This window comes from Otolemur garnettii, unplaced genomic scaffold, assembly GCF_000181295.1.
Source record: "Otolemur garnettii isolate 467f Iridium unplaced genomic scaffold, OtoGar3 scaffold00012, whole genome shotgun sequence".
Taxonomy (NCBI): domain Eukaryota; kingdom Metazoa; phylum Chordata; class Mammalia; order Primates; family Galagidae; genus Otolemur; species Otolemur garnettii.
Window position 1 is genome coordinate 18,769,506 of NW_003852407.1, and position 24,440 is coordinate 18,793,945.

Genomic DNA, 24,440 nt, shown 5'->3' on the forward strand with positions numbered 1-24,440 from the left:
CTGGAGAACCATGATTCTTGAATCCACAGTCACAGGGCACCTTCTCTATAATTGACTATACAATGCCTTCTACGTACTCCACAGTCACCAGTGCAGTTCAAATGCAATCAGTAAAATCGTATCACTGAATTATCAATAATTTGTTATGCAATTTTTATCAATAAATATATCACTGTCATCCAGGATTCCACAAAAATGTACTTATTTATATGTTGACATATAAATCAAAGTCTTTTAAGAAAGGTAATGGTCTGGATTTCTGCAGTCCCATGTCTAGGAATTTGTTCTAAGGACATAATTATTCACACGTTCAAAGATGCTTATTTCGGTGTGGTTCATAACAGCGAAAAATTGGAATCAAACTTAATGTTTGACAATTAGATGTCGTTGAATAAGTATTAGTTTAGCCATACCAAAAAAAGTAGCATGCCACTATGAAAAGCTACTAGTGAAGATCTATATTTATAAAAATGAAAGTAGCTGACCATATATTTACAGGTAAAGAGAGCAGATCACAAATGCGCGGATGCTGTAATCTTTATATATTGGCGGGTAGGTAAAGGGGAAAAGATCAAAGAGGATTTTTTTGTCCCAAGAAAAATATATAATTAATTTTACTAAATATAATAGAAAGAGGTGAGTCAACTATAATCCCAAAGATTTTTATCCTGAGTAAGTAGAAGGACAGGGTTGACACTGACGCAAGAGAAAGGAACGTATTTAGGTCACTACAAAAGTTTTGAGACGTACTGTTTGAGGGTCCATTATTTCACTTCCAAGAAACCCAGTTGGCAGTGTCCCCTCTGATTCACCCAGGATGCAAGTTTCAACCTGCACAGCTTGTCAGTGGTGCTAGCAGGGCTGCGCTTACTTCTGTTCACGTGAATTTTATGTTTCTTGAGTTTTATGTATCTCAAAACTTTCATAATGGCCCGTGTATTTGGAGGGGAAAGCCAGGGGTTGGCTTGGGAACTTGGAGTGGCCTATTTGATGCTAAAGTGAAGCTGTGTTGATATTTTTACAGTCATGCAGCTGGAAGATTAGCAAAGTAAGGCGCGTGGATGGAGTGGAGAAGAGATTTAAAGGGCAAGCTCTTGGGGGCATGGCACAGTTACAGAGTGAGGAGGCAAGGGGCAACCTACAGGGAGCATGAGGGGGAAACAGCCGCACAGGCAGGAGGAGAATCAGGGCGAATGGTGTCTGGGAAGGACACCTTTAAGGGGTCATCTACACTGTCAAATGCTGCAGGTACATCAAGTAAGACGAGCACAGAGAAGGGACATTAATTTAACCACAACTGTTTTAGAGGAATGATGAAGCTAAAAGAAAATCCTAATTGGAAGGGGTAAAAATGAAGCGGGGAAAAAAAAGTAGACACTTAAAGTAAACAGACAAACTTATTCAAAGATCATTTATGTAAGGAGAAGAAAAGGAAGGGAATAAGTAGGAGGAAGAAGATAGTGATTCCAGAAATGTGGTTTTTTTAAGGTGAGCCATTGAACAGCATGTTTCTTTGGGGATAGGAGAGAGCTGATAAAGAGGGAAAGGTTAATGATTGAAAACATGATAAAACTGCTGGAGAAAAATATCCTTGAGTCGTTGGGAAGGACTGGGACATAGTACACAAATAGAGGGCTTGGCTTCAGAAATAAGCATGGCGGTTCCATGGATAAGAACAAAAGGAAAGGCGGAGTCTAGGTGTACAGATGCAGGTAAGTTTGTAAGTATAAGGCTGAGAGACTGTGGGAGTTCTTTTCCAAATGTTCCTATTTTCTTAGTGAAATAGAAAACAAGGTTATCAGCTAAAAGTAAGTCAGGAAGCAGATGTTAGAAAGTTGAGGAAGAACAAGGTGTGAAATAGTCATTTAGGATGAAGGCAAGCAAACTTTTCCTATAAAGAGCAAGTAAATATTTTAGATTGTGAAGGCCGTTAGGTTTCTGCCACAATTGTTCAACCCTGCCACTGTAGCACAAAAGCAACCAGATGATACATAAGCCGTTGGTGTGACTGTGTTCCAATAAAACTTTATTTACAAAAACAAGTGGTGCTCCTGATATGGCCCACAATGCACAGATTAACTCTTGCTTTAGGAGAATAGGATAATGAATGGTGTAGGAAAATGTAAATGGAATTTCAGGCAATGATAACAAGAATTTACAATGAGGCCTATTCACCTGGTGCTATAAATTTATCTAGCTGTATTCAGGAATGTGGATACTAGCATGGAGCTGAATATAGCCAAGGTTTGGTTTGGCTATGCAACCGTGAGGAATGGAGACAGGGGCAAGCGAGTGGAGTGTGCATGCCAGGAAATTGTTAGACAGAAGAGCTATGAAACCTAAGCTGAATCAGGGGGATTAGGACACGAGGGTATGAAGTCCAAAGAACAGTGACAAGGAGGCAGACTTAGGTAGGTCTGGCTGCTCACCGGGGATGCTCAGATACTCTTCCTGGGGAAAGAGGGCAGTGCCTTAGCTATTTTATAGAGAAGTAAGAGCTAAATATTGATTCAGACTCTGTTGGGTGACAATGAATACAGAAGTCAGTATTCTGCAGGGTGAATGTCATATTACTCTCCTTGTTATCACCATGAGAAGAAGGAGCATCCAAATCCATTTGGAAGGGGTGTTTGAATGACAATCCTGTTTACAATAATATCTAGCTTCTTAGTTATTAGGATTATTCTTTATCTTAAAATTTCTTTGCCTATTTCCTGTCCCCAAATAGTACATGTACTCATTGCTGTGTGTTACTGTGTTAGTTTTTGCCTGTCTGTTTTTTGTTTTGTCTGCCTTTGCTGTCCTGCTCTCCAATTTCCTTTGCCCTGTAGCTTTTACCTGCAGCTACGTTTACTTTTTCTGGGCTGACACTTGAAGATGTTTCTACTTTTCATATTTTCCCCTTAGAGACCTTTCTCTCTTTTGTTAGGTTTCTGCACTTGAAAACAATGGCTTTTTTATTTTAGCGCAGCAATCACAGGTGATGAAAGGATGTTAGCTAAATCTAAGGAGAGAGCCGATTCCTTTCCTGTTCTCACAGTTACTTGAGTAGCTGAGTGGCCCAGTGTAGAAAAAAGTCCATCCCTTTTATTTGTACCACTTTCCCCACTTTTTCTCTAAGAACTATTTTTCTTATTAAAATATTTGATAATACAATAATATGATCAAACTATGAGAAAATTGGCTTGGCGCCCATAGCTCACATAGACCCAGGCTGGCAGGTTTGAGCCCGGCCCAGGCCTGCTAAACAACAATGACAACTGCAACCAAAAAAATAGCCAGGTGTCATGGCAGGTGCCTGTAGTCCCAGCTACTCAGGAGGCTGAGGCAAAAAGAATCTCTTAAGCCCAAGAGCTGGAGGTTGCTGTGAGCTGTGATGCCGTGGGCACTCTACCAAGGGCATAGTGAGATTCTGTCTCAAGGAAAAAAAAAGAGAAAATTTTAGAAATTAATCTAATTCTAATAACTCGTTTTTAGAAAATAAAGCAATTAAAATAAAAATAATATCACAGGGCCTAGTCTAAGGCCTGGCACATAATAGGAGCTTCATAAATATTTGTTGAATCAGTGTTCTTCTTTCTATGAATGATTTCTGCTGCCGTAAGAGCTTGGGAAAAATCTCTTTTCAGCTCTGTGAATGAGGATGAGCCTCACTCTCTCCCTGGAGTTTTGGCCCCTTCCTCCCAGGTGTGTGGATTCCTCTTTGACAGTACACGGTATCCTCTGTTCACCTGCTCTTTCTTTTTCTGCCTCCACTGTGAGCTCTAGAATACAGGAACAGGGCCCAATTAATCTATATATGCTCAGAGTTTAACACAATAAGGCACAGGTACCGTGGAATCTCTGCAAGTTGACCACCCAAGGGACTAGAACAAACTGGTCCACATACAGAGGTGGTCAACATAAGGAACTGGGCTTTCCTTGCTGATACATACCTGGGGTGCAGGTCTGGTCTGTGGAAATTGGGTCAGCTTAAGGAGGTGGTCAATGTAGGAAGGTGGCCAATGATACAGGCTTTCCTGTCTATATGTATGAATGTATGAAATGAATGAATGAAATGAGCTGATCAACACATGATTCTTAAATAGACCTTTTGATACCTCATGAGTTTTAAAGAGAGCCGTGAGAATTCACTCTCCAATATTGAGTACATGTGATCTATATAGAAAACGCTTCTAATAAATCCTCATTATGTAGACCCCACTCATCTGACCTCCTTCTGCCTCGATAAATTAAACAACTGTGGGGTCATCATCTAAGGAATTTACACTATTCAACAATCATTTTTGCTATCCTATGGCCACATCACCCACATTATATAAATAGTCCTGATTCTCTTGGCCTCTGCCAAGGATTTTATTTTCAAACATTTAAATAAGGTTACAATTAAACTCCAGTGGGGGGAAGGGGGTGGCGGAGGAGGGTAAGAGGTGGGAGTGAGGAAGACTGGTGCGCTCCCCCCTAACAGGCATAAGGTAAGGGTTTACGGCACACTTCGTGCTGAGGGGCACAACTTCGACTTGGGCTTTACCTAACAAATGCAAAAAACGTAACCTAATCATCTCACCCTCATATTAATCTGAAATTCAAAAAACAAAGAAAAATAAATAAATAATGCATGACTCTACTCCTGGAATTCACTTAGAGGGTTTAGTGTTTTTTAAATGAGACTTTGGGGGTGTAGAACAATAAAAAGTATTATTTCTGACTCTCTCAAGAAGTCAGGCAGGATCCAGAAGACATGGTGTTGGCACTTAGGAAAAAAATCATTACAGCGCTAACATGTTTCATCAGGGCGTCTCTGAAAACAGCCTGTGGCTGGGAAAAACACATCACTTTATAAAACAGAAAAAAAAAAATAATGTTTGAAAGAGATGGCAGCTTTCATTCCTGGAGATTTTTTTACTTTCCAAAAGTGAAACTGAAACGATAATTAAGTTCTAACGAGCATGCCAGGAAGTATCCAAAATAAAACAGCTGATATAATAAGACAGTCATAATTTAGGAGCACGTTAGTGGAAATATTTTAATTAAAATAAAAATGAGATCTCAAAGGTCAGTTTTGCTGGAATAGCTAATAGCAGTCCTATTTTCAATCCCCTTAGTCCTCCTGGCTATTAGCCCTTCCCCCAGTTAAAATGTCCTGAGCTAAAGCTGCGAATCAACAAAGATTTACTGAAAACCTTTGCCCTTGGCACAATTAGCTACTCTCATAGTTCTGGAAAAAAATATATGGTTAGTTTTTGAAGAGTTCACAAACCTCCTTCGCTTAAAACTGACATGTGTGTGGCATAAGGAGACATCTATTCTAAAGCCCGTGGAATCCTGACCTCAGGCTCATCTCCCTCCTTTTCTTCTCTCCGCTTCCTTCCCTCACTCCTTCCTTCACACCTTCTGGTATCCATCACATTCTTTTTATACTTTCCAAAGCTAACTCCCACAGTCTCTCTGGGCTGGCATTCACTCACGTGTGCTACTATCATTTATTGATTCATTAATATTCCTAATTACTGTGTTAGGCATAAATGCTATAGGGATGCCAGAAGCCCATACTAGGTGCTGGGATCTGTACTCAACATAAAGCTGTAGAGATGACGTAGTCTGGCCTCAAGGAGGTCATGGTTTCTTTGGGGGTGACAAACAAAAAGCAGGCAGTTTTAGTACCCTGTGGTATCACATCGCAAATGGCAGCATGAAGGCAAGGACTTAGTCAAACCATTGCACAGGGGTGGAAGCGATAAAACAGGAAAACTCTCCCTTAAGCACCATTTTGAACCATGAAACAGAAACAAGCTCTCTTGGTTCTTGCACAGCCTTCAAAACCTAACACACATCCATGTTTTATCAGATTTCTGCATCCTGAACTAGCTTAAAGAACCTCATCTCCAGTGACCATGGGGACTTGTCTCACTGTGTGTGGACCAAGATAGAGCTGGGGAGAAAGTGCTGGCAACCTTTGAGTTAATTCAAAACCTCCGCCAACTCCACTAGATTCAGACCACACAAAGCTCTTCGAGGGCCTCATTCTCTGGCCTAACCATTGATAATGATCGAATCATCACCAAATATACAAAAGTTTCCATTTCTTTGTAGTTTACAGACATAATTGATCCCAAATGTAACAGAGAGGAAAGTAACAGAGCCTTTTCTATGGATTATTTATTTGATAATATCTAGCAAGCACCTGCTAATGTATAGAATGTTTTCCTGTGTCTGTTTCTAAATCCAGAAACGCATTAGCCAAGCTGCTGGATCTCTGCAGAAAGACGGAAAGGCAGGACTAACCTAACCAGCAAATTTCTCAACATTCACATTTCTCAATTTCATTTACTATAAAATTGAAGAAATTGTTTTTTAAAAAACTTGCAGATTCCAGGGCAAGGAATATTTAATATGTTTTAAGTGGGGCTTCTTTATTTCAAGTTGTATTTGTTATCAACAGCATGTAATGGATATCTGAATTTGTTTCAGTGGGCAAATATTTCACAAATATATATTCAAGCAATATTATGGTTTCAAAATAGCAATTACTTTGCCCATTTAGAGAACTCCTTAGAAAAGAATACCTTAAAACAGAAATTGTATAATTATAGGTAATAATAAATTATATCAAGAAATCAAAATCCACCAGAAAAATGCAGATAGCTTTTAAATGTAAGAAAATCCTCTACTTCTATCATAAATATATGCAGATTTAGATTGTAACTAGATACCAATTACTCACTTATTATATTGGCAAAGAGGCAAATGTAAAAAGGAATACAGTGTAATGATAGTCATTACAATGGGAAAGGCCCTCCTTCTTTAGCCCAGAAATTTCTCTCAAAAGAATTGATGCTGGGTGGCACCTGTGGCTCAGTGAGTAGGGTACCAGCCCCATTTACCAAGGGTGGCAGGTTCAAACCCGGCCCCGGCCAAACTGCAACAAAAAAATAGTTGGGCGTTCTGGTGGGCACCTGTAGTCCCAGCTACTTGGGAGGCTGAGGCAAGAGAATTGCCCAAGCCCAAGTGTTGGAGGTTGGTGTGAGCTGTGATGCCACGGCACTCTACCGAGGGCAACAAAGTGAGACTCTGTCTCTACAAAAAAAAAAAAAAAAAAAAAAGAATGAATGCTAACTGATGAACTCCTATAATATTTGTATGTCACATACCTATGAGGACATTCAACACAGCACTGCTGTAAGAGCAGCAACCTTCTGTGCATGTACTTTCTTTCCGCCCCTGGAGTCCTCTCTGGCCAAGCCTGCATCATATCTCATCTAGACCACAGAAGAAGACTCCTGCCTGATCTACCTCTTTTCTTTCTTCTATTCCTGCAACATTAATAGTAGCTGAGTGATAGTTTTTAAACATACATCAGATTATATCATTCTACCACTTACCCCCCTCTAGCACCTTTCCATCACGCTTAGAATAAATGCCACGCGGCTTATTCTGGCTCACAAAGACCCACACGCCAGCCCCTGCCTGAGGCTGACCTCATCCAATGTCTCTTTGGCCCTCACTTTGCTGCCTGGGCTCCTAACCAACTCATTCCCACTCTGGACCAACCGCTCCAACTAGAGTCATAAGCAAGCACCAAGTTCTCTGTGTCTCATGCATCATGCCACTGGGTTTCTCTCTACATGGTCTTTCATCATCGGCCTGTGTTCCTCTTGGTTATTTGTCGATGTTCTTCCTCATATAAGCCCTATGAGAACAAGGGCACTGTCTGCTTTGTTCATTGCTGTATCATCAGCAACCCCAAAAGCACCTGCACATATTGAGTGTCTAGTGAATGTTAGTGGAATGAATAAATAAATGGCCATCAGAAAGGGATGGAATAAATTATGGGATGCCTATCAAATGGAATATTATGCAGCTACTCAAAATAATATGGTGGAAGACAATCCCAGTGTTCTCTCCTGATCACACCCTGCAACACTGCGCTGATCTGCCCTCCGTCTCTGTCCTAGGCCTCCTCACAGATGCCTTTGTTCCTGCTCTTCTTGTGCCTCAAGGCCTTTACGTGTGCAATTCTTGCCCCTCCTGCACAGCGCCTTTGCTCACTTCAGTCAATTCTCTGCTCAGGAAGGCCTTCCCTGACCACTGTCAAAATTCACCACCTCTATCACCTCCTGTCCCTTAACCCTGACTTATTTTTCTTCATTGCTCTTGTCATTTGAGACAAAAGAGCCTGTTTATTTGTGCTGTGTTTATTATGTGCCTCCCCTGCTGAGCACATCCCTGGCTGGTGTTCCCCATGACCTTCCAGCAGGTACAGCATTGCCTGGCATGGAGTAGCAGCAGAGTAAGTGTTTGATTAATGAACACATGAATGTATTTTCAAGCACACAAAAAAGCAAGATACTGAAGAATGTGTGCATAGGATGCTGTGTATAATCTCTCTGGAAAGAAAACCCAAGAACACAATAGCAGTGATGTCCCCTGTGGGTGGAGAACTGAAAGGTGAGGGATCAGGAATAGAATGGAGACTTGTTAGCCCTGTACATCTCCTTTTAAAAAATTAGTATTAAGGGTTCAGCGCCCGTAGCTCAGTGAGTAAGACGCTGGCCACATACAACAAGGCTGGATGGTTGGAGCCCAGCCAGGGCCTTCTAAACAACAATGACAACTACAACCAAAAAATAGCCAGGTGTTGTGGTGGGCGCCTGTAGTCCCAGCTACTTGGGAGGCTGAGGCAAGAGAATCGCTCAAGCCCAAGAGTTTGAGGTTGCTGTGAGCTGTGACGCCATGGCACTCTACCCAGGGCTCACTCTCAAAAGCAAACAAAAAATTATTGTTAAGAATGTACTTTACTGTGGTTGTTAATTACTTTTTCGACAGTTTTGCAAGTTTACACATTTGAGGTCTTAAAAAAAAAGATCAAAGTGCTTACAAATGTTACATCTGAAAGATAAAACATTCAGTAACCATCTATTTAGCAATCCTATATTGGCATAGCCCTGTGAAATCTCTTGTTCTGATGTTCATGAAAATTGGTGGGTTGCAAAGGATACTTAAACTTTCTGCTGGGAGAGGTTTTACATTCCTTAGCTATCAAATGTGGGAATGTGTGGATCTCTAGTAGAAAAATGCCTTTGTAAATGTAAACAAGCCTCTCCCCAACTTAAGCCAGGTAAAGGACCTTAGTGACCAAGATATTTTGAATCTGCTTGCAAGGTCGAAGTATACTTTCATTGTTTAAAGCAGCCACCAGCACAATCCTCTTCTCCTAGACTCCACCTGTCCATAACTGGCTGGTTTCCTCAGGGTCTTTTTTGCCTTTATCCACCAAACGGACCCAACTTGAAGAAAACCAACTATGTGAATGCCCACATTTATAGAAAAACAATCAAAGGCACGTTTATTTGCTTGATTTTAGGATTTCTTTAAATCTCAAACTAGTAAATACATTTAAAAGATGATTCAGTATAAAAAATTATACACCAAGGTATGTTTATTTGCTTGATTTTAGGATTTCTTTAAATATCAAACTAATACATTTAAAATATGATTCAATATAAAAAATTATACACAAATTTCAAGTATACCGTCACTGAAGACTCAGGAAGTCAGTAATTACTTGCTGGTTGGATGCACATACCTATTGAAAATCAGCAGAGTGAAATGGATGAGCGTGTGGATTGGGGTCCTGATAGCCTCGTCTTTGGCTTCTACCGCTGCCATTCAGGAGCCGGGTTTGACCTTCAACAAGTGACTTCACTTCTCAAGGCCTCAGTATTTCTTACAGAAATGAAATGGAGGAATCATGCCCCCTGTATAATTAGTTACATTCAAAGAAATATGTAAGTAAATATAGGTAAATACAAAATTAGTGTATTTTGGCGGGTATTATAGCATCGTATGTGAATCATACCCTATATTTTAACATGCCTCGTAATATTACGTCTTATTTGCTTCACTTAATTTCTGCCTGCTTGAATGGGAGCAAATGAATGGAAAAAACACAACACAAATGTTATGATATTTCAGAGATACAATACAGGAAAATACACCAATATAATTATACATTTAATTTATAGGTACATGTGGCACACAGTAAATAGTTGGTAGATGGTGGTTATTATTGTGAAAAGTAAACACAAAGTCCCCTGGGGGGTTGGCTGTCCGTTTTCACATACACAAAGACAAATTTTATGCGTAACATTCCAGAACGTTTTATGGCACTGTCCATGGACAGTAAAAGACTTTGTGCAACTGAAATTTTTATGCCTTAAAATGATGGGAAAACAATTAACAGGTACCTAAGTTAATGGTGGCCTAGATTCCGCCAAAAATTGCTCACATGTATTTCAGTGATGATCAGTCACTCTGCAGAGTCAATACAGTGACTTAATATCCTCTCCAAGTTTATTTTATAGTATCACCTGATTCCTCCTGTCTTAATTAATAACATTAAATGCAATGTTTAATTTAATTTCCCAGACCAGAATCGAATTTTGGGCTTTGGGAGTGGGCAAGGCAAAAATGGTACAAATTGCTTCACAGTTAGAGACGCAATGAAGGTGCTCCCTCAGATGACTCGAAGTTTCTCCTTTTTCAATGTTCTGCCTTTTTTTTTTTTTTTTTTTGCCTTTCCCACTAGCACTACCTGTTTGTTTAATAAAGTTGAGAATTCTTGCAAAGGGCTTTCTAAACATGTGTTATTAGATTTCAGATCTGATTTGAAAGTGCCTCTCTCCTACTCCTTCTGAGTAAAGTGACCTTTTTAAATGGAGGGAAGTGGGTTTGGATGACAGTCATGATAAATGCGGTCATGTTCACTCAATAAAATAAGGCCCAGTGCATTTGAGGATAAATCAGTGAAATGTACAGCCCCACCTGTCTGTCTCCATCATTCATTTCCACTGTCACTTTCACAGTGGCTGATGGATCACAGTTGCTGTAAAATTAGACAGCCTTTAATCTCATTTCATCCTGATTAGCTTCTCTCTCCCCTTTCCCTCTAACTCACTGACTGACACGCTAAAAACTCACACTGGGCTGTCTGTGGACATGGAGTACAAACCTCCTCCACTACCTGCTTGCGGGGGCAAGGCAGCTGCCCACCTCTGGAAGGTCTGGAAAGGAACAGGCATGTATCCGCTGTTGTTTAACAGGGAATCAATAAGCGCCGTACCCAGTGACATTTTAAATGATTGTTTGCTCTCGTTCATCGCCCTGCTTAGTTTGCTTTCCTTCAGGTTTAATCAGAAGTCAAAGAAATTAGGTCTTTTGCAAAATTCAAACATTCACTGAATCCAGATTTTTTAAAATAAAATTGGGAGCATTTTATATTCAGAATAATTTTTAGAAGTTATTTGTGTATATTTAGAGCCTCTCAATTCACCATCATAATTCAAAAAAGAGAGAATAATTCAGGAATGAGAATACCAAAATGCTCAACAAAGAAATATCGCAAAACCTAGGTTTTAAAACAGGAGTGAAAATGTGGAAATGCATGAAAATACCTTTACCCTTTACCTACCCTTTAAATAAGAACGTCCATGGCCTTTTATTCTCTTATTTTGAACAGTTCATGTGTTAGCTTAGCACAATAGTTTCATTTGTTTGCACCCAGCGTAACAATAGGGGTAATCAAATGAAAAAGAAGCTTAAAAATAAATCACGTATTATTTCCTTCACTTAATTTCTGCTTGCATGAATGGGGGCAAATGAACGGCAAGAATGAAAAACAAGTGTCATTTTGTTTTCAGAAGTTAAGATAATACAATTTTTCATTATTTGTAATTTTTCTATTATTTATAGATTTGGGCATTGACCTGACCAAAAGTTTAAAGTAAATATTTCAAGGGTGGTGGTCATAGAATATGCTGGTAAACTGATACATACAGAGGACAGTGAATGCTGAGTACATCTACACTGACCAGAGGACATTACCATCAACTAGAGTAGCACCAGCTTGCTAGCAATGCAATAAGGGGCAGCCTAGTTTGGTTTTTGGTATTTTGGAACCAGCATCATAATCCAAACATTGATGAGTTGATTAAAAAAAAAAAAGTCTTTTTCTCAAGTGAGACAGAGCCTCACGTTGTCACCCTCGGTTGAGTGCTATGGTATCATAGCTCACAGCAACCTCAAACTCTTGGACTCTAGCAATTCTTTTTTTTTTTTTCACAGTTTTTGGCCAGGGCTGGGTTCAAACCCACCACCTCTGGCATATGGGGCCGGCGCCCTACTCCTTTGAGCCACAGGTGCTACCCAACTCAAGCAATTCTTTTGCCTCAGCCTCCCGAGTAGCTGGGACTATAAGCATCCACTACAACACTGGGCTATTTTTAGAGACTCTCACCTGGCTCAAGCCAGTGTTGAAACTCCAAGCGATCCACTCACCTCAGTCTCCCAGAGTGCTAGGATTACAGGCGTGAACCACTGCACCCAGCCAAAAAAAGACTTCTGAAATATAAGAGGTTGGACAATTAAGTTTGAGAGCTCATCCTCGAGAAAGTGCTTTGAACAGTGTGGACTAGGCACTGGCCTTAGCGCATAGCTTCCCAAGGGGTGTACGTCAAAGGTGACCATAGTGATATTCAGCAACGAGGTAGGCAGCACTTTTTCTAGGACAAGTTCGTGAACTTAATTGTCCAATCTCATGTCCAACCTTAGTCGCTCCATGAACCTAACAGACACTCTGTCCCAATGAATTCTGAGCAGTGAAGCCCACAGGATCTGTAGGGTTAAAAGAGGTTTTCAAAGAGGTAAACTGAGGGCAGAGGAACTTCTGGACATTCCTGAGATGACTAAGCCAACTGACCTGGACTCATGGGCCACCCAAACACCTGCCCACCCGGACTTCTGCATTATCCCCCGAATCAGCGGTTTACCTTCTGACACCTTCTCCCGTGTGGATATAAGTACAAAAACAATGACTCTTTACAGTAAAAAATAAATTAATAAGTTAATTAAAGAATCAGAAGTCCTAAAATCCTGTGGTAAGAAACAGAAATGATCTGATTTGCTCTTTCAGAAACTGTGTTCCAGGTTTCAAAGCGGTGCCTATTTATTCTTTTTATTTTCATCAGCCAGCATAAGGGCTTTCTGAGAAGAATGAAGGATATTTAAAACAAAATGAAGTGAGAGAGAGATACCACCCCAAATAAATCAAGTAGGAGGTAGCTTCTCTCCCTCTCTCTTTCTCTATCTCTCCATCTCTCTTTTCCGCCCTCTCTCTTTCTGTCTGTCTCTCTCCCTGCCTTGGCAGAAGAGCACAGAGTCAGAGTTGGCCCTGACTCATATTGATTTCCCACTGCACTGGTTTCTTAAGTGCTCTGTTGATCCGTGTCAAGCAATAAGTTCCCTGCCTGAACATGCACGTCACCTCCTCATTTGTCCTCACCTAGATTTAAGGGGCCCATATGATGAGCTGGACAAGGACATCATTTTTCCTACCGGCGTCACCGGGCCCAGAGCCCTGCCTGGGCCGTGATATCTAACGCTGTATACGTTTTCCATGTGACATTATAACGGCAGAGACTAACACTGCCCAGCCCGGAAGCTGTCAAGGATGTCCTATTCTGGTGCGGAGGAAATGAACATTGAGAACAAAATATAGAGAAATCTGGCTTGAGTGGGTTTCCAAATAATGCCCTCTCCTCGCGGCCACCGCGTATGGGTGGGGAGAGGCAGCGGCGAGGAGGATGGGTGTCTGCGATGCTGCTGACAGTTGTCGTCTTTGTTACAGCAGAGCTGCTAAGCAGATAGATAGAAAGTGTGTGATTGTGCTGCTAATGACATTGTACAGGAAATTAAGCGTATACATTTGGAGGAGGCATTAAATCAGCAGGACCTTAATTTAAAAACTTAAAACTGTATGGAAATTCAGCTTGCTCATTGCTGTGGAATAGGAAGCCAGCGAGCACCCTGAGTCTGTCTGTGGAGAGATTGCCAGCAAACCCAGTCTGGCCAGAACATCCTATCGGCTCCCAGCGTGGCCCGGGTTACTTCTTCCAAGAAGTGAACCCCAGCCCTGACCGTTTGGGAGCGTCCGTCATTCGGAACGCCATCCCCATCATCAGGCAAGTGAGGAGAACTTAAGCATCAAAGGCAGCAGGGCAGGTTGTCCTTGACTAATTTGTGGAATAACATTATGCAAAATTAATCAAAAGGGGTTGGGTTTGAAACCGCTGGGAACACTCCACTGAGCCCCCGCGTAGAGATCCCTGGGCTGGTGCGTGGCTTCTCCGCTCCCTGTGCGCTCTTCTCCCTCTGACTCAGTCTCACATTTGATACACTTTGGTGAAGCAAATAACTAGTGAGCCAAAGTAGCAAGTCCTGAGATGGAACATTTCAGACGCCTTTTTTCTTTTCCCCCTTAATTTCAGTTATGCCATACAACAGTGCCCACCACTGCGTCGTGGAGGTGGAAAACTTCTTGTTCGTGCTGGGCGGAGAGGACCAATGGAATCCGAATGGTAACTATTCAACAGCTCAACTGGACCTGCTCCAGAAGCGTGTGTGGGATGAAGGGCGTCGGGAGCCGTCCATTCTGTCATTAGTGTGGAAAATACATTTCTGTACAGCAGGGACAAATGAAGTAGTCAGGAAATCGGGCTGACAATTGGAGAGAGGGTCGATGGTGGAGCTAAGTGGGGACATATGTAGCAGAGCGTTCACTCATCGACCGTCTGGGGATTTGGCTTCCCAGCGATGGCCCAGACCCTCTCCTTATCTATCCCCTGAGGAATGCCACAAGCGTGAGCACGAACTCCCCAGAGGAAGGGAGCAGGCTGCAGCTGTTCAGAATCCTCGCCCCCTTCTCCACCACTCTTCTCCCATGTTACGACACAATAGTGCAGTTGCACTAAGTATCATCTCCAGTCATACTGCATGTAATTTACTTTTAATTTACTTTAGCCGAATTTACTTTATGGCAGGTATCACTTGTCCCCCATTCTAGTTTCCATACCTTCTCCCAGGGCTTCCTCCATAGATTATTCCATGACATCCTAGATTTGTCACAAAGAGAAATTAAACATTTTAACACTTTTCCAAGCCAAAACACAAGGACAACACTGTGCCTTGCAGACTATGCAGAATTATCGAGATATTTTTGGAAAGCGTGCACACCAAGAAGGAGTCGCCATTGTAGCCTTCTGTGTAACAGAGATAATTATGCCTGGGAAACCATAAAACAGCTTGCAGGTACACACTTTTACTCTAAAACCCCAGAACATCCAGCTGAAATTACATATACTGCATATATTTTATTGTGAATGCTCTCTTTCAGCTGCTGCACCAAGGCAAATTACAGAAAATTGTTACATCTGTTCACTCTTGAAAATCTTAAAGGAAAACAATCCAGGCCACACTCCAAAAGCATTTCTTTTAAGAGGGGGACAATCTTTCTCAAGACCAACAGCTTTGTGGTGTCACATATCCCGGTGTTGGAAAGAAGACAGTTCCTAGGTTTTGTGAAAAACAGAAGCAGGAGTGCTATGTCCTCTCTCTCCTCTAACTTCCCTCTGTAAAGAGAGATCGACACGTCACTAGGAAGCCGTGGCGGATACACAAGCCACTCTAAGCTCCTCACTTACTGTCTCACTTGTCCTTCCTCGGGAGTGATGTGACCTGGATGGAGTGGTTGTAAGCAGCACCCACGGGGCGCCTAGCCATTGAGTTGACCTAATCAAAGCATCTGCAGAACATTCTTTTTGAAGTCTAGATTTAAAATTAAAACAGGACAAAAGAAGGCCAGAAAGTCCTGTTTTGGACTCTCAGGCTACCAGTTTCCCAGGTAGAGTAAAGGTGGAGGAAGCCTCTGTTAAAATATCAGTCTTGGTATCATAACTTGATTTTCACAAAACACTGTAAACCTCCCCCTTCCTTCACCAGCAACACAGAAAACCTGCCTTCTAGTTTTATGCCAGAAAAAATATGACCTAGGCTGAGCACTGTGGCTCACACCTAGCACTATAGAAGGCCAAGGCAATTGCTTGAGCTTAGGAGTTCAAGACCAGCCTGAACAAAAGCAAGACCCCTTCTCTACTAAAAATAGAAAAACTGGTGGTGGGAACCTGTAGTCCCAGCTACTTGGGAGGCTGAGGCAAGAGGATTGCTTGAGCCAAGAGTTTAAGGTTGCTGTGAGCAATGACACCACACTCTACCCAGGGTGACAGAGTAAGACCAGTCTCAAAAAAAAAAAAAATAATAATATATAAATATATATATTTAAATACACACACACATATATATATGTATGCCTATATGTATAACTATAACTGCTTGCTGTTCAACTTCTAATCCAAGACAAATCTAAAGGAATAGGGGGAGAGGGATAGGGGAGAGTTTAAAAGATACATTCCTTCTTCTAGAGAATCAAGATTTTTATCTTCGAACTGAGATTCCCGTAAATCTGAGCTGGTGGACTGCACTGATTTCCCTTCTCCTGTCCCTAAGAGGAACAGCAATCGGGCTTAAAGCCCTCAACAAATAGGCTATGAGGTCACTATAAAAAGTGCACACTTCCACTATTCCCACTCAGCGGGTGCCCTGTGCTGACCCATTTATCAAGTCTTTACTGACCAAGGTACCAAGGCCTTGTGTGCTTTTGAAAATTATTACAAATCCTGTAGCTCAATGGCCTTTTCTCTTTGCTTTAGTCACTAGGAAGCTCAGGACTAAATTTTAGTAAAACATTAATTACTGTACTTTAATTTTACTGTTAGTCTCAGTATGGGCCCCGAAGTTCTCTCTTTCCATAAGATCCCTTTTTTTGAATTTTACAAGTTTCTACCATCCTGTCCCTGATGTGTTTGGCATGTGAAGTCACTCAGCGTAGATCTGGGTGAAGGCTGTTGGACCCCTGGCTTGACTAAGTAGAGGGCAAATTGGTTACACTTTGAAGCAAGTGGGCCAGCCCTTTGGACCTCAGGTCTGTCTGGCCTTAGCTAATACCCTTCCCCAGGTGGAGAGTGAGGCCAGGCACTGAGGTGGCCTGTGCAGCTGAGAAGACTACAGGCAGCCAGCACTCAGAGTGGCTGGGAAACAGGTGCACCAGTGGACAGAGGGATCTAGGCTGGATCCCAGGTAGATATCTACCATGTTTCCCTAAACATTTTCCATGTAGCTCCATCTTCCATCCATCTAGTCAACCAAACTTGACCTTTTTAGTATTGTAGCATGGATCAAGTACTCATTATTTGCCAGGAACTTTCCTCAGCACTCACTTAAATCATTTCCCTTAATCCTCACAACCATCCTGTGAGCCCTGTTCCATGATAAAGCTAGTTTTACTATGGGGAGACTAATCCTGAAGAGGTTAAAGAACTTGCCAGGACACACACATTGCAAGAAGCTGAGTTGATTCCAATCAAGGTTTGTCTAACTTCCAGAGCCTTAGTTTTTAACCACTATACTACACTACCTTTCACAAAAATAAGTGTGCTTAGTTAGATAGGAGACAACAATTATGTTTTAGCCATTGATCTCATGAAATTAAGTCAGTATTGGATCAGTGGAAAGTGGTTCTCACAAGGAATTCCCCATTTAGAAAACGATGAAGGGACTTACCTATCTCAAAAATATGGGATTCTCATGTTTTAATATCTTATATAATTAATACCAAAAGTTATAAAGATTAGCCATCCTATGACAATATGTAATATGCTTTAATGTCATTGCTGGCAGCAACAAGAATTTAAAATACATGAGTTCAAATGTATTTCATTCAAATGTATGTCAGTTCTAAAGATGAACACTTGTTGAGTTAAACTTTAGTCCTTATGAAAATGGTGCCTGAGCTCTATGTCCTTGAATGAAATAAAAAATTATAAATTTTAATATGTGCTTATAAGACACGGATATGTACTCATCAAACATAAATAGTTATATTTATTAATGATTATAAGAGAAAAATTTGAATTCAGACTATATGTTGGTTACTAAAAATGTAAGTAGGAGATACATTTTTCTGCTCAGATAGAAGTGTTAACTTCTACCAACTCCCTTCTTGTCCTTAGTGATAGGACTGCATTGTGACATTCTAATAGATACATAGATACGTGCGTATTCTATCAACAGCTTGCTGAGACCCAGTTTACATTTGTCACTCACTGATGATTGGCTCCCAAAGCTACTGCTTAGGGGGACTTCCTTTTCTTCTCACATCTTTCCCCCACACCTGTATTAGCTGAATATGCCACCCCTTTTTCCCATTTATCACACCAGCCAAGTGCTCGTCAACAGTGGTGCTTGGTGACAGAGCATCAGCACAAAAAGAGAAGTGAAGGAAGAGCAGGGGGGATGAAAAAGATAAGAAGAAATAGAGCACGTGAAGGGTGATCCAGAATTCCATAGCGTACGCCACCACTGTCACGATGGCTCCCTAGCAGCCACCAAAGAAGGAGGGAATGGCCCCACGTTCTCTCACCTTCCTCACTTACCACTCTCATCCCCTCTGAGGTCGTTATCCCCTCTGCGTCTCCATTGCCACCTTCAGAACACCTTCCTTCTATCTTCCCAGGCCTCCGTCCTTGCCCCTCTTTTGATGGTTGACCTTACCTCTGGAAACCCTTTGCTAATCTCACATGCATGTTACACCAGTTCCTACTTAGTCTTTTCTCCAAGCCAAGGTCACTAATATTACACCCGGAAGTGAACATTGCTAATTTCTGCCACCACCGTTTGGCACCTGAAGGCACTGTCTGCCCCACTGCCAGGAGGAGGCGGGCATCTCCTTCCTAATGGAAATTCCAAACCAGACTTCATAAAGAATCATTCCTGTGCGTGGTGGGCAGGTTCTGCATTCCTATGAACATTATTAATCTTCAGGTGCATTTGGGAACTAACTTTGTAACTTCACTGTCAAACATAATATTTTTTTCCTCCCCACAAGAAAGTGATTGCAAATTCTGCAATATCTCATTTACAAATCAGCTTTACATAACCCTTCTTTGTGTTGGAGCCTCCCCGTGTGAAACCCAGGTCTTCTGGGTTATCCTCACCTCGTGGCATTCTTTGTCTCTTCCTTTACATTCCCAGATAAAACTTAGTTTACTACTCGACCTGGCCTTCTGAACTTCCCCCATGATCCCTGTAACTCATGATCTCCCATCAGCAAAATACTGGTAATCTTTAACTCTCCTCTGAATGTGTCCTTCTACTTCTTTTCTTCTAAACTTGGTTGTCTTCTAAATGTGGTGGCTTCTTTCCAGCCACCCTTCCTTCTACCCCAGGACACTCTCCTCCCTCACACTTCATATTATTGAAGGCAGGGAACTTCTCCTTCCTCTTCATTGCCACTCCCAGACTCTTCAAACCCCAGGCACGTTAAAGATGGTATTACCTGTTTCCTTTGCCTCTTTATGCTCAGTAATCCTCTGTTTTGCTGATGCTGCCACCTCCTTCACTTGGACATGCCACCTTCTCCCTGTCCATCATCCCCCAGGTCCTTACCTCCTCACTAAGCTTATATTCCATGGCTTATCACGGTAATCACTCTAGTGCACTCACATACACACCTGCAGCCCTCCTGTCTCTCTTTCTACTATACTTGCCAGATACTGGACTCTCTTACATCTCTCCCCTGCCCATGAGCGTAGAGAAAATCATGCAGTCATACTGGCCACTAGTCAACTACACTAAATTGTCATGGTCAATGCACTCTTCCACCCTCCAAGATAACTATCTCACACCTCTCTCTCTTCATGTGTCCCCTTCTCCAAACTCCCCATCTCACTCTCAATTGATGACTTTGCTTCTTAGTTCAATGAGAATAGAAGCAATCAGAAAATAAACTCTTCGCCTCACTACTACCAAATTTATTTAGTTATTTTCAGTGCTACTAATATATTCTGTCTGCTCCAATCTGAGGTCTATTCCTCACTTCCTGTTGCCTTCTCAAGGACTTCCTGGTATTTCTAAACTTAAAAAATCGCAAAGCAAACCTTCCTTCACTGCTGCATCCTCCAGCTATAATCTTATTATTGCAAAAGTCTTTAACAGCAGCACCTTTCCTCTTTCCTCTGGTTTCCTACACCTTAGTTCCTCCTCAGCCGTCCCCACTCAGGCTTTCCTCCCTGTCAGTCCACCGAAGCTGTGCTTGGCAGTGCCACCACCCACCTCCACATTGCCAAACCCTGCGGTTAATTCTCGACTGCTCACTCTCTTCTTTATGCAACATAATTTGACTTGGCTTCCAAGATACCATGCTTTCCCTCTTATCTTTGACAGTTCCTTTCCATTACTGATATCTCTCCTACCCCAGTGCACATTCTCAGGACACATTATCTGTCATTGCACACCCTCTCCATAAGTAGTTTCTTCTACTCATGTAGTTTTGAATGATAACTCAGGACTACTGACTTCAAAATTTGCACCTGTAGCCTCATTTAGCCAGTGCCTTACCAGAGACTTCCTATTTAAGATCCTGTAGGTCTCTCAAGATTAAGTCCAAAACTGTTCTCCCCAGATCCCAACCTACTCCTGCCTTGATTTTCCCTACAACAAATGGCATGACTTTGCGTCCAATTATTCTGTCTAAAAACCTAGCAGCTAACCTTAATGGCTCACTCTTTCTCCTATCAATATTCAACCGCACAGGGTGTGCAATGACAGATAATGTGTCCGGAGAATGTGCACTGGGGTAGAAGAAGAAATACCAGTAGCAGAAAGGAACTGTCAAAGATAAGAGGAAAAGCAGGTGCCTATACAATGGATATCTTGCCACCAACACCTTCATTCAAGCCACCATTATAATAGCCTCCTGGCAGTCCCGATTCCGCAGTTGCCACCCATAGGCAGCTCTTCACACAGCAGCCAGAGCAATGCATTACACCACGTTCCTCCTGCACTCACCCTCCAATGGGTTCAAATTCCTACTTTAGTCCACAAGGCGCACCTGTGTTCTGGACTTTGACTCCTCTCTGACTTCTGTCCAGTCACACTAGCATTCCTGCTGTTTTTGAACTCATCACCAGCCCAGGGACTCTGACCCCCATGCCAGAGAGGCACATTTTGCAGATATTTGCATGGCTTGGCAGAAGACATCTGCAAGCAGGTGCCCATTCTACTTAAACTGGCCACCCCTCTATCACTCCCAGCTTTATTTTGTATAGCCTTTATCTCTACTGTATATTACATTATTCATTTACAAGAACAAAGACTATGCCTTTCTTTTATATTAATATATTTCCAGAGCTGGAACATATAAGACACAAAGTAAGTTCTCACTATGTATTTTCACAGGTAACGATTATGTCATTCGTATATGCCTATGTGAGCACACACACACACACATACACAGAGCCCCGTTTACTCCTACAAACAGTTTGATGCCCATATCTCAATATTTACTTATGCAAATATGAGCAAAGGCAGAGAGTGAAAGCCTCGAGTGCTTTAGATGATTATTATCTCAGGTGCCACACAGATAATGTAGTAGATTCTTGTGCTTCCGTGTCTTGCTTTGATGCCAATATGTATATAAAATAAACTCGTTTTATATGGCTTGGGGGCATCACTGTGCTTCTTAGGCTCAGCAGAGGGGAGGAACTGGTGAAACAGCTCTGAGGACTCATGCTTCCCACCTCAGCAAACATACCTGTTTGTATGTCACAGCTCCTCTGCTTCCCCAGAGGCACACACAGAGCTCACCTCACGTGCAGACCTCCCAATTCAGACTTTCACTATAGTAGTTACTATTACCTCAGCACGGAGAGAGCAGACTCTACCACTGAGTTCTTGAGTCATCATAAAAAGACTGTAATAATGGAGAAGGCTGTACATGTGGTAGCAGGGTGGGGGAATGTATGGGAAACTTTGTACCTTCTTGATTTTGCTGTTAACTTAGAATTTCTCTAAAAATTTGTCTTTGAAAAAGTGATTTTCAGAAAAAAAGTGTAAGAAAAAAAATTTTTTTAAGGCCAGGCATGGTATCTCATGCCTGTAATCCTAGCACTCTGGGAGGCCAAGACAGGAGGATCACTTGAGCTCAGGAGTTGGAGACCAGCCTGAGCAAGAGTGAGACCCCAACTCTACTAAAAATAGAAAAACAATAAGCCAAGCAAGGTGGTCCATGCCTGTAGGCCCAGCTACTTGGGAGGCTGAGGCCAGAGGATCACTTAAGCCCAGGAGTTTGAGGTTGCTGTGAGCTAGACTGAAGCCATTGCACTCAAGCCTGGGGCAACAAAATGAGACTGTCTTGGAGAAAAAAAAAATTTTTTTTTAATGGCTCTGCCCAGAGATACAATACACGGTAGTCTCTGGAACTAATAATTCATAGACAATAGCTTCTTACATTTAAAACACCAAAATCACCCCAGAAATTTTTATCCTAACACTATGATAAAAGCCAGTTTGCTAAATATACATTTTTTTTATTGTTATAGTAGATTTGGGCTAATCCCAACTTATTCCAAAAGCAGAAAAAGGAAAGAGATGGCAAAAGGAAATACCTTTGGGGTGGCGTGTCTATTCTACTGACAGTCACTTCTCATGCTGTCTGGTGTGCCCTCTACTTAATTCATCTATTTGTTAAACCTGAGAATAGAGACATCTTATCAAATACTATTAAATATGCAAATCAACAAAGGAATCTAAGTTTAAGTGTCTCAAATGTATTTTTCCAGGAAAACACAGTACAAATTTTGTCAGCCGATATGATCCCCGATTTAATAGCTGGATTCAACTTCCACCCATGCAAGAAAGGTAAGTGTCTATTTCTTGTGTCTGAAACGTTTGTGATGCTTTATAGGAAGCATGGGTGCTAGCTGGTTTCCCATGATCAAGAAGGCTAAATAGAGTCAATATGAGACATAGGAGGCAACATACAGTCTTGGCCTGGCCAGTTTAGATTACCTGCCTTGTTCATTCACTAGGGAAAAATAATCAAGTCAATTATTTGTCCTAATACAGAAAGAAGAAAATTACATGTGACTTGTCTTCCTTGACCACATGGATTAGTATTTTGCAAACATAGCTAAAATTCAACTGGCCATACCACTCTTCTTGGTGATAATACATTTAAATCCTAAAATTGAAATATCAAAATACCAAAAATATCAAACACCTTTCTCACAATCGTGTGCATTTCGATGTAGAAATTTCAGTATTAAATATTAAGCTACTCAATATTAAATTCAATATTCAATGTTTATACTGATTTAAATATAATATTTTAATAGCAAATTTTGTCTCCCTGGCTCAACTCACTTACATTTGCCTTCCCAAACGTCTTCCCATCATACATTGGAGAACAGGTCATTTGTTAGCTTTTTTAAACCATCAATACCTAAAACGGTTTGCAAACTGTCATCTCATTTTTTGCATACAGGATGGTTATCTCACCCAAGTCTCCTAGCTACCAAAGGAAAAGATGACTCCTGTATTTATACATATGTTATGTCTCTTGGCTGTTGTATAATGTCATGCCTTTATATGCATATGCAAGTTCACATGCTAGATTTTAAACACTTAGTTCTTTTCAATTATCTGGACATCCTCTTCAGCAAATTTTCCAATAGACTTGTGATAACAAACGACAAGATATTCCATCTTCTCCTTTGAGTTATCAAAGAAAGGATTGGCAGCATACTTTCTCCTTCCTATTCCCACATGCTCCCTCACTGGAACCTATCTTTTTTAAAAAACCCTCACCTTAACCTCTCTTTTTAAATCTCAGATTATACTGAGATTAAATTAGATCCTTAATCATAAATTCCCAAGTAAAAAGAAATTTTTAAACAAGACCATTTTTTCAGAAGTGTACATTGCTGGAGCAAGGCCGTATGAAGCCTCGCTGTCAAGAAACTCAGGGTCCAACTTTCAATTCCACGGAAGGTGGACATTTAAAACTCTCTTTCAGGAGACTAAAAGCTATATACCATAACGACAAGTCCTAGTTCAAGACCACAGACACTTTCAGGAATGTCTAGTTCAAAGGTGCATCATGAAATCATTCCAAGTCCATTAATAGCCTGACCATTTCTCAGAGCTTCAGAAGCTTCCTGGTGTCCTCTACCACTCTACCCTGTTTCTCTCTTGGGAGAATTATTTCCTGGTTGCTATTATTGTAGCTGCATCACTTTGGCCTTTAATCAAAATCATTTTTAAAAAGTTTTATTTAAAAAACAGCTATCGATACATGTTTGAAATGTCATCGTCTCATCACCATGGTCCCCTTTGCTGGGGGCTGTGCACCACGATAATTAACCTTCATGCCTTCGGCTTGGGAGGCATAACTCACGTCGCGGTCAATTATCTCACTGTAGAGCCCCTAAGGATGGGAAGTATTGCTGCAAAACCTAATTAGTAATTTTTTTAAAAATGTGTATTGTTTACTTGATAGTCCGTAATGACTTCCTCTGAGGCGCTATGGCCTATCATGGCAGGGTCCTACTTAGACAATTTTTAGCAGCTCATTGACCTGATAAAAAGACCTGCCATGGTCTGTTGGCGCCCAGCAGCCACCATTGACAGGATGGACTGTTTAACGTTTCTTT

The 24,440-nt window shown here is 41.4% G+C and overlaps 1 protein-coding gene across 1 annotated transcript in view; it reads left to right on the top strand.

The window, feature by feature from the left end:
• The window catches only part of KLHL14 (kelch like family member 14), a 96,789-nt gene that overhangs the window by 59,837 nt on the left and 12,512 nt on the right, over positions 1-24,440 (top strand). The window contains exons 4-5 of the mRNA XM_003784756.3: positions 14,325-14,414; positions 22,569-22,647. Of these exons, the coding sequence (XP_003784804.1) occupies positions 14,325-14,414; positions 22,569-22,647 (169 nt within the window). The remainder of the gene's footprint in view (positions 1-14,324; positions 14,415-22,568; positions 22,648-24,440) is intronic.